At 37.1% G+C, this 10,777-nt stretch overlaps 1 protein-coding gene across 1 annotated transcript; it reads left to right on the plus strand.

The window, feature by feature from the left end:
• The first annotated feature begins 615 nt into the window (after positions 1–615).
• Positions 616–10,577, plus strand: ap1ar (adaptor related protein complex 1 associated regulatory protein). Its single transcript, XM_083561654.1, has 10 exons — positions 616–955; positions 1,433–1,481; positions 1,584–1,610; positions 1,701–1,726; positions 2,771–2,867; positions 3,229–3,327; positions 3,707–3,759; positions 4,838–4,908; positions 7,234–7,356; positions 8,890–10,577. Exons 1-10 carry the CDS (start codon positions 885–887, stop codon positions 9,156–9,158), a joined length of 885 nt encoding a protein of 294 aa, XP_083417780.1. The 5' UTR covers positions 616–884; the 3' UTR covers positions 9,159–10,577.
• Positions 10,578–10,777: the final 200 nt, after the last annotated feature.

Genomic DNA, 10,777 nt, shown 5'->3' on the forward strand with positions numbered 1-10,777 from the left:
TGTTCTTTTTCTCTTTTTTGTGTGAAAATCTGTGGTCTCCTGGGATATCTGTGTACCTGTCCTTGAACACTGTGATCCCATATCCTCAATACAGTCATTACAACACAAATGCCTCTATACAAAATATGTTACTCAGGGCTGTGCCAGTATAAATCAGCAGCTAAAACACATAAAATGCATTGTGCATTTTCTTGTGTGTGAAGTGGAAAGGCTTTCCATGTATTTTCGAGAGGACTATGACTATTTTAGCTGTGTGCCACCCATGTGAAATTAACAGTACAGTTGCTAAGCAGCCTGAGTTTCCAAGCACAATTGGTAGTTGCCACACATCTACGTACACCAACAGTGAACCATTAGCTCAGACGAAAATGCAAAAATAACTTTTCTGACTGCCTTTTAGACAGGGACACGAAAACTACACACAGAGTGGATCAATCCAGAAAATAACAACCGATTGCCTTAGGAAATGTATTGATTTTATTTGAACACAGGAGTTTTTTTTTTCTTTCTGTTTTTATTTTTAATTCAGGCAATTTTATTGCCGTTTGTCTCCCCCTAGTGGTGACTCGCGGTGGCGCATTGTTTAAACCAAACGGCTTTCCGTAGTTTAAAGATTAATCACGTGGCTTTATTGGCAGGAAGTGGAAACAATAGGTTAGCAGCCACCAGTGCTATTCGCCTGTAGATATAGTTGTTGAATGAGACAAGTTCCGGTAGTTATTCATCAGAAGCATTTCGTTTGTAAATCTGAAATGTCTTATAATGTGGTATCCTTTTAGCGCTGGCGTTTCCCGGAAATTAATAGGGAGATCTGTGTGGGATGGAAAAGCAGGCTGATATCTGATCTGTTCCCAGTCTGCCTCTCTGTACTTTGACACAATGCCATGGGGAACTGCTGGACTCAGTGTACTGGGATATTCTGGAGGGAGGCGAACCGGATCCAAAGAGGAGGAGGGTGAGTGTGCCGTACATATTAATGTTATATATTTAACCTCTGTAATGATATAAAAAGGTCAAGCGAATCATCAGAGTGACTACAGTAACACGTGATCAAGTGCACCGGGTGTAATCAATACCAAAAGCAGAATGCGCCGTTTTATTTCGGGAATAAACTTTGCTTTTACTCGAAACATCACGCGTTGATCGCTGTGTTTTTATTTTGCTATTAGTGTGACAGCTTGCTAACATACGTGTTGGATATTAATAGGGCCAGGCCCCGTAACCCAGCCCTCCTCTTCCAAGTGTCCAAGCCAACAAGCTGCAGAATGAACCGGAGCCATTAGATCCTAATTCCCTCAACGTGTAGACACTAAAATATTCAGAAAATATTGCACTGTAATACTGTTCACTCAATTAAAAATTTAGCACTTGAATTTGTTTATTTATGTTTTTTTTTTTTAATTTATGTTTTTTTTTTAAATCTGTTCCACAGCTCAAAATACTTCAGAAGTAGCACAACTGGAGAACACTATACAATAGAGGTATGCTTTCTTTATACAATTTTTGCCATTTTTTTTCTCTTTTTTCACATTTAATGAGTTCATCTTGAATGACTCGTCTCATCATTTGTTTTTATGTTGCAGTTTGAGAACCTTGTGGAAAGTGATGAGGTGAGCACTAAATCATTTCCCCCAAAATAAACCTGCACATTTACATGGCGTCTTTTTCGAATAATAAAGTATAATCATATTTTTTCCCAGGGTGAAAGTTCCCAGAGTTGTGCCAGGTATGTATTATTATTTTTTTTTCCCCCTCATACGATTTATGTTACATTTGATATTAGTGTACAGTTGTGTAGTGGGTGTGAAGTGGAGGTTTTGTCCTAGAACAAGTCCAGATGATGCAGCAGTGGGGTAAAGTTCATCCAGAGGCACAGCATCTGTGAGAGTTGCCTCGGGAAACTGTTTGTATGAATAAATAGCTTGTTATACACACGACAGGCTTTTAATTTCGGTTAAACAGGTTTTTTTTTCTCAAGGTCATTCTCTGCCAAATGATCCTTGTTAGTCTTAAACGTGTTCAGTTGTGTCAAACCGGTGAGGACAAGAACAGTAGTAATAATAGTAAGATTATGATGCAACCTTTTTTTTCCTTTTTTTTTTGAAGATTTGTCTACACTTTTTTGTTTAATGCTAATTTACCCCCCCGAGTGTATAAATGTGTTCCTGAATTAAATCTCGTGTTCCTGCGATAGGCTCAAGGACCACTATGATGATGTTTGCTGGAGATGAATTAAAAAAAAAAAAGAGAAAAATAAGATTTAAAAAAAAAAATCTGAAAATTATTTCACAGTCAGAGAAATTGTTCCATATATTTTCTACAATGAATATATATAAGAATATCTCGGATTTTGGGATTGTTTGTTGATGACGGTTTTTGTCATCAAGTCATGGAAGTGTAAATAAAGAGCACATGTCCTGATTATTGACACAAGGAGGCAGATGATGAATCAGTATCATTTATAAACTGTAACTGTTGTGTTTAAGGACCTCGAAATTGCAGAATCTCGAATGTCTTGAAATGTTCTTTGGGTTTTCCTTGGCAATAAAGCGAGAGCTGCATTAGTGTGCACATTGGATTAACCACCATTCTAACCAGGCCATTCTTTTTAAGATTGTAATAAAGTACAGCTCTGAGCGAAGTGAGAATGAAGATGAATAATGAATGAACAGTGGTGTCAGACCTATTCTGATGTACACAACTTTGACATGTATAAATTGTGGAATCTCAGGAGAGCTATGAAGACTGACCTTTATTGTATCTGGCTCAGGCCCATTAGTGAGGAGGAGATTGGCCATCTGAAGGGTCTGCACTATGCTGCTATTGCCGATAAGCAGACACTGATCGATGAGAAGCTGAAAGCTGAGGTATGACTTGTTACTCGTGTGCCTCGCCTTGTCCTTCCTGCTGTCCGTCTAAAAATGTGCATAAACAACGAGAGTTCACGCAAACATCATGGACTTAAAAGTTAATTAAACCAGTTTATTTTGTCGTTCCTTCTAATCCTTATCAGTCTTGTTTCAGTAAAAGAAAATATATCTAAAAATTAAAATTCATTAAAATTGAAAGGCAGGATATATTAAGCAGTTGGATTTAAGTTTTTCTTTATTTCCATGTTTTGCACTCTGTGTTGCTTTTTAATTGCTTTTCATTCCTGCTATTCATTATGTTCTTTTGTTTTCGGTTTCGTTACTGTCCCCCCTTTTTTGTTGTGTTATTTCTGCCCAGTTAGTGGCACAAGAGGAGAAGTTAAGGCTAGAAGAGGAGGCTATAGTCGCAGCTCAGCGCGAGGCTGCGAGACTCGCGAAGGAGCACAAACTAAAGGAGGTGAGGCGTCTACACTGAGCACGCCCAGCCCTTCTCTAATCCTCTTGCCATACTTCTGTCACTTATTCTACTCCTGATATGTTTAAGCAGCAATAAGTAATAATATTAAATAAATAATAATAATAGTACTATACATAAAACAGAATTTTTTCCTACCTTCCCTTAACATCTGTTCTTTATGTTGCACTTATCCTTATTTGCATTCATTTTATTTTTTGTATTGTTTTCACCCCATTTATGCACATTTTAGTCTGCAGGACAAATGTGGGGAAAAAAGATGTAAATAAATGCAGTTTGGCTGTTTTTATATGAGATTTATGATCAACCATCTGTCACAGTAGGCTGTCATCACTAAAGTCATGTGTGTTTTTGGAAGCAGCAGCTTGCACAGAAGAAAAGCGAGGCAGAGGGCAACGGCTCACATCGCAAACAGTAAGTGTGACTCGCACTCGGAAACCAACATATTATGTAATACCCAGTAAAATAGTGAGTGCAGGATTCCATGTAAGTCGTTCGAGCGATTGTTGACAACGAGAAGAAAGGAAAATAAAACGGTATGAGCAGAGAAAGCCTGTGGGATTGTGCAGTTTTATAAAAGTATGTGTTATTTAAATATACAGAGGTGTGAAAGTGTTGATTTCTTTCTTTTCTTTTATTTTTTTTTTGCATGTTTGTCACACTTTAATGTTTCAGATCATCAAACTAATTAAAATATTAGTAAACACAGGGCCATGTAATTTTGGATTTTGTTTTCCCTCAACAATCAAAACCTTCATTTAAAAACTGCATGTTGTGTTCTCTTGTGTTATCATTTACCAATACCTACATTTTTTTTTTTTTGTTATTTTGTTTTTTTTACATTTTTTTCGATGATCTGAAACATGATCTGAAACATGATCTGAAACATGATCTGATGAAATGCATGTCTAGACATCAGCTTAAGGCACCCAGGATAGACACGGCAACTAAAATAAATATTCTTATGCAGCCAGCTTGTGTAAGAGTTAATGGTGTGAAATATCCTCTCACACTGCTCTCCTCAAGCTGTCTGCCAGAGACATGTGGTTTGACAGAGCATATATAATTTTTTATTTTTCCTCAAAATCCGCAACAAGGACTTAAGTGAGGAGACAGATTTTCAGCATTTCAGTACTTTCCTGGAATGTACGGTAGATATCTGTCTTGTAAGAAACACAACTATACGGAGAGCAACAACAATGTGTAGTTCCACCTCCTATGGAATCAGTGTCAGCTACTGTATGTGTCAGAGAGAGCTAGGTAGTGGGCTAAAATGACCTGTTTTGTTACCAGAGACTACATACTTAATTATTCATCTACCAGAAGTGTGAAGTATGTGAATGGTTTTTTTTTTTTTTTTTACCAATAATGTCTTAATCAACAAATCTTTTTAAGAATCTTGACATTGAACATGTAGTGTGAAAGAAATGCACTGTAACTCGTGTGTGTGTGTGTGTGTGTGTGTGTGTGTGTGTGTGTGTGTGTGTCGCAGGCCATCGGGTGGACAGTTTGAAGCGTACATGCAGAGTGCGAAGGCGCAGTCAGAGGCATTCCGTAGCAGCCGTGAGTTTTCAAACCTCTCAATGCTGATATTGTACGTTTTCTGTGAGGACTTGTAAGGTGGCAGTTTGGTTTTGCTCCGTGAAAGAATACTGGACACAACCACTCCTCTCCAAGTATTAATCACGTATCCCCCAGTTGCGAACCTGACATTATGTGTGAGCAGTGTCGCAAACCAGAAACTGCATAGAAGCCTGTAATAGTTACTGTTTCGGTAACTATGTGGGATTTGAAATAATAGGTGCCATTTCGCAAAATTGTTAGATAATGCACAGTGAAAACTTGAAGCCTGTGCAGAAAATGCATGTGGATGGCCAGTTGCTCTACCACGGACCCATTCGCCTACATTTGGGTCCTCAATCAGCGACTTATAAATTACAATATGCCATTGTGCTAGATTTTAGAAAAAGATGTTTTAGGCATGACTGATTATGTGCCACTATCTGCTAGCTAGCTGAGGTTACTATCATTTTAATAAAAGCATTGTATGTAAAAGTTGTGCATGTAAGGTGCTAAAATATTGCAAGAAATTCTTTTATAACCTCTGATTGTTTTTGTCTATGGTCTGTCCCTCTGTGGTTTGTTCCAAAATAAGTGACTGGCTAATCTTACAAAGATATGTTGAGCGTTCACCTTCATATGTTAAAGGCCAAAGTCCAATAAATTATTATGGATTTTAACTAGTGTTAGCAGCCAATCACTTAGTTAGCTAATGTTAGCAAGGTAGCTAATACATTAAAATTATTAAGCATACTGGTAATCACACAGATCAACAGTGAAGGTCTTTTAGAACATTTTGCAGCAGAACATGATGTCAGTCACCCTGTTAATCAAAGCTTTTTATTTGTCACTAATTAATGCCTATATCATATTATGACATGGAATAATACTGGGAAGTAATAATCCAATTTTTGGAAAATAATCTGTGTAGCTGGAACTTAAAGTGGATGTTTGTTCCAGTTTATATTCATGGAACATGGAAACTGTCAAGGGTAAAAATTATTTTTACTTCAACCAGCCACTAGGAGGAAGCAGAGATCTTTTGCCATCACTTTCAACACACTGTTAGAACCTGCACTCATGCAGACACCTGGTCTAATGCGAAAGTCAAAAAGCAGAAATGTATAGAAAGCTAGTATTTATATAAGTTAGAGTATTACATGGACGTAATTTTAATTGATGTAATAATGATCTGTTCTACTTAACCCAAAACTAAAATTTTTTAGTTTGTAAGAGAGTTGTTACCAGATCTGATTACACACTAAAATAGCATTTGGGGATCAGCTTAAAAATATTTAAAGCCCCTGGGGATCCAAATGCCAGTGTATATTGTTTTCTTAGTATCTCAAAAAGCTGCACCATTCACAATCCCACCTCATTGTGGAATGTCTCATGATCTCCTGAACATCAGCAAGACTAAGAGGTGGACTAATAGTGGACTTCAGCAAGAAGCAGGAGCAGTCATACCAACCGCTAAAGATAAACGGGACCCCAGTGGAGAGAGTGAACAATTTCAAGGACCTAGGTGAGATCAACAACCTGGTGAAGAAGGCCCAGCAGCACCTGTCATCTAAGATGCTTAAGTGACTTTAAACTACCCTCTCAGGTGTTCAGGACTCTCTACACCTACACTAGTGATAGCCTTCTGACCGGTAGCATGACTTCCAGGTCCAGGAACAGCACGATGCAGGACAGGTGAGCCCTCCAGAGGGTGGAGCGATCAGCTGAGCATACCATCTGCACCAAGCTCCTAAATCTGCAGGACATCTACAGCAAGGGGTGCTGGACCGGGGCTAGAGTCAGGAAGATAGTGAAGGACCTCTGCCATCCCAACAATTTCTCTGTTGCATTTAAGGAAGACTTTCTATCTTGAAGGCGAACACAGAGTATGCGGAGGAGCTACTTCCCACAGGCCATGTGTTGTCTAAACCAGGGAACACCTAGTACCTGGACATCTCTCTCTGTCTCACTTCCTATTTTACACAATTATTTTGCAGAAATCGCACAACTGTCACTTTAACACTCAACTGGCACATGAAAATTACACTGGGGCACTTTAAATCTGGACTTCTGGCAATATCTGTCATATATACATCATCGCTTTTTGTCTAATATATATTAGATTATTTCTTGAACCTATTTATTAAGCTTATTTTTATACTTTTAATATACTTTTTATAATTTATTGAAATGTATTATGTCATAAGAAGCATTTCACTACAAGTACTCTGTATTAATGTGTATATGACAATTTGATTTGAATTTGATTAACCATTTAATTTCAAATATGATGAAACATTAATATCCAGGCTCTGTGTGTATCTCCAGGACTTTCCTCTGAGACAAATTTAGTGACTCCTAATACAGAGAGCAGCTGGGACTTCACTTGCAGAACTCGCTCCACTAATGATGATGCCACCTCGCTGGACCTTGAGTGGGAGGATGAGGAGGGTAAAGAAAAGCTTATTTATTACATACACATACACACATGCACACACAAAAAAAGGTTTCATTGAACAAGTAAAATCAAAGTGGACTGTTGCTTACTGTTAATTCAAAGTTGTGTTTTCTGCACAAGAGGCTTTTCTTAGAAGGATTGTTTCTAAGGGAACTGTTGGCATCCAGGTTGCAGCTGAGCATTTTAATATACCTGACATTAAAGGTTTTAAACCCAGTAGCTTACTACTGATATTCAATGTCAATGTCAATACAGAGTATACAATATTGTGAGCAGCAACTATGTTATATGCAAATATTTTCTTTTAATCTTATGAAATCCAAAATTTTCTACAAAGAATTTTCAAAAATGGCAGTTCTTTTAAAGGATGAATTGAATTATTTTCCATTTATATATTTTTTTGCACTTGCATTTATATGTTCAACCTGTCCTAGAGACGTCCTTAGGGGTCGCATGTCCTCTTGATACTTGCATATTCGCAGACAGTCAATACGAAACGCTTGTCCATCGATCCATGTGGCTGATATTTTGCTGCTGCTCAAACTGTTACATATCTATTATGACTGGCAGGAAAACCAAGGAAACAACAAGATTTCTTTTCCTTTTTTTTTTTAAATTTTATCAGCATAAAAGTATTACTATTATTAATAGAATTTGCGTTATTATAATTTTTATTAACGTGGAAATGACTTGTAAATTCTGTAGTAAAACTGTTTGTTTTCTGATCTTCGTTTCTGTCGATGAATTTTCCCTCCCCTTTTTTCTTAAGTTAAATCGTTGTATTATTGTACATCCATATAACTTTAGGAAATGGGACAGGACTTTCAAGTCTGAGGTCTTTGTTTGCACTTGGGGTGGATTTTGATGGTTCATCTCTGAGCCAAACTGAGCTTGGGTTAACTAACATCATATCACATGTTGCTCCAACCATGTCAGTGCAAGCATTTCATTTCAGGCCACAGAAATAGCAGTAAAGAATGCTGCTGAGATACATTCATATCCAAGTCCAGACTCGCTAGGGACAGGTTGCCTGACATAAGGAGGAAAGAATTTATGTAGCACTTTTTGTTATATAATGGTGGAATCAGCTATTTGTAACAACAAGCTGCTTTGGATGCCTGGAAGGGAATGTAATAGGAAAAGGCCTCTGTAATGAGTTTGTCAATTAGGCATAGTGTTGTTTTTTTTTTTTTTTCTTTTAATGAACAAAACCACATTAGCATTGTTTTGGCCAAATTATGATTCTAATAGCTGGAATCTAAGGCTGTATTTGGTGCTGATTTTTCTAAACTAGTCACTTAAAGTTTGGAAAAACACTAGATACTGTCTCAATCTCCCTTAATTGTATCTGCACATATCATTCCTTTGGTAAACTTTTTTATAATTTGTTGCATTGGGTAATTGCAATAATACACAGGTATGCAGTGAATACATGCAGTAGCACTTATAAATAAGTACAGTGAAAGATCACCGACTAACTTTTAAAAGGAAAGTTATTTAAATGACACATGTCCAATGACTTGTAGGTATGAATCGGACGGGTGCTGCATGGGAGCGTTCTAAGACAGAGGAGGACATCCTGCGAGCTGCCCTCCGTCCTGCCGGGAAACAGTTGGGAAGTGGGCCGGCTTCTGCTTCAGAGGACTCCAACGCTCTCGAATGGGAGAACGACTTCGTCAGTGCTCATGCTGAAGACAGTAGTGAGCAATGTGATGAGGAATTCGATGGATTTGTTAATCCAGTTCTGGACACTCCATCTGAGGCAGAGCCTAATACTGACAAGCAGGACAGATAATCCTTGGCAAGAACATGGGTGTTAATTGACTAGCTCTATTCTGTGTACATTTATAATTTAGCCTTATTTAACACTGGTGTTTGAATCAAGTGCAATTTTGAAACTTCTGGGGTGAACGGTTTTGAGGGACCCTATAAGTTTATCATATGTTTATTATACCAATCCATCAATTCCCCCCTAAACACAACAAAACGAGTTCATGACCGCAATGGTATACTAGGCCTACCTCATTAGAATCAAGTAGGGGTACAGAAATGCTAAATGTGTTTGTTTTGTTTGATTTTTTTAAGCTTGCATAATTGGCTGGTGTTTGTTTGAGTCATCCACTCAGCACTAAGCTGTTTTTTTTTTTTCACGTTTTAGCAACGTGGAACCTGTAGGCTGAAAATACATTCAGGGGAAAAATCCTCTCTTTGTCCAGTATCAAGTTTCCATCATCCTCATTGTTCACATACAAATCATGTATAGCTGAAAAGTAAAAAAAAAAAAAAAGAAAAGAAACACAGGCTGTAAATGTATAGTTGCAACTTAAAAAACAAAATCCTCATTAACACCCTGTGTGTGAAAATGTAATGCATACACAAGTGCTTTTAAAGTGTGCTTTTAAATGTACACAGGCAACAGCTTTAAGTCGCTGGATTTGTCTTTATACCAAATTCTGCCTGGTTAATGCAATTCGTAATTATGTTTTAGATGTATTAGTAGTTCCCTGCCCTAAACTACAAATGAATTCAATAAAATGTGTTATTTCCAAATAAGTTTACAGGCCAGAATGCACTGAATCACTCAATAACAATGAAAAGAAGAAAAAAAAACTGCCATTATTATTTTACATATTGGTACAATATCTGCACATGTAAGTTAAAAAGTGGAATGCAATTAATTCTATTAAACCTTTGTAGCAACTGTGTTTGGCCACTTATATGAATATCCATATTAAAAAATGACCATATTTTAATTTTAAACGTTCAAACGATTTTGTGCCTTTTTTGTGACACTGTAGCTCACGGCACAGTCCCCAAAATTCACGGTCAGTTAAGAGTGAATTTAGCTTTAATGGTTTTTGGACTAATGAAAGGTTTAGTATGTCTGTCACCAAATCTTACCATAGCTGATTTTTTTTATAAAGTCATTTCCACTGGTTTGTGTAAATAGACTCCTAATATGTGTGGCATTAAAAAAATAAAAACTCCTTTTGGAGCATTCCAAACTCTTAAATGTAAAAATCTCATTGAATTGCACATCTGCACATTTGTTCATCTACTTAAGGGTTGTTGCGAATAAAGGAGCACATTTTCTATCTTATCTGCAAATCTCACTGATTGCAACAGGACAAAAGAACAAACACGACATACCTGTAGTTTGGGGAAAATTGTTTCTCTTGAAATTTGACTGCTAATAAATGAATCAGATCTGAAACCCTTGTGGTGTGATTTTTATGGTCTTCCTAATAATGCAGCTGTGAATAAACATTATGTAATACTAAATTAGTATTCTTCTTACAAATTAGCCAGTTCTTTGTGATGTGGTAGATACTGCTATGAAAAGGAATTTTTCTTGTTCTTGTTTTTTTTTTTTTTTTTCTCATTATTGTTTTTAGAGGGCTGCATGGCCTCTGT

Source organism: Silurus aristotelis (assembly GCF_946808225.1).
Source record: "Silurus aristotelis genome assembly, chromosome: 14".
In the NCBI taxonomy this organism is placed as follows: domain Eukaryota; kingdom Metazoa; phylum Chordata; class Actinopteri; order Siluriformes; family Siluridae; genus Silurus; species Silurus aristotelis.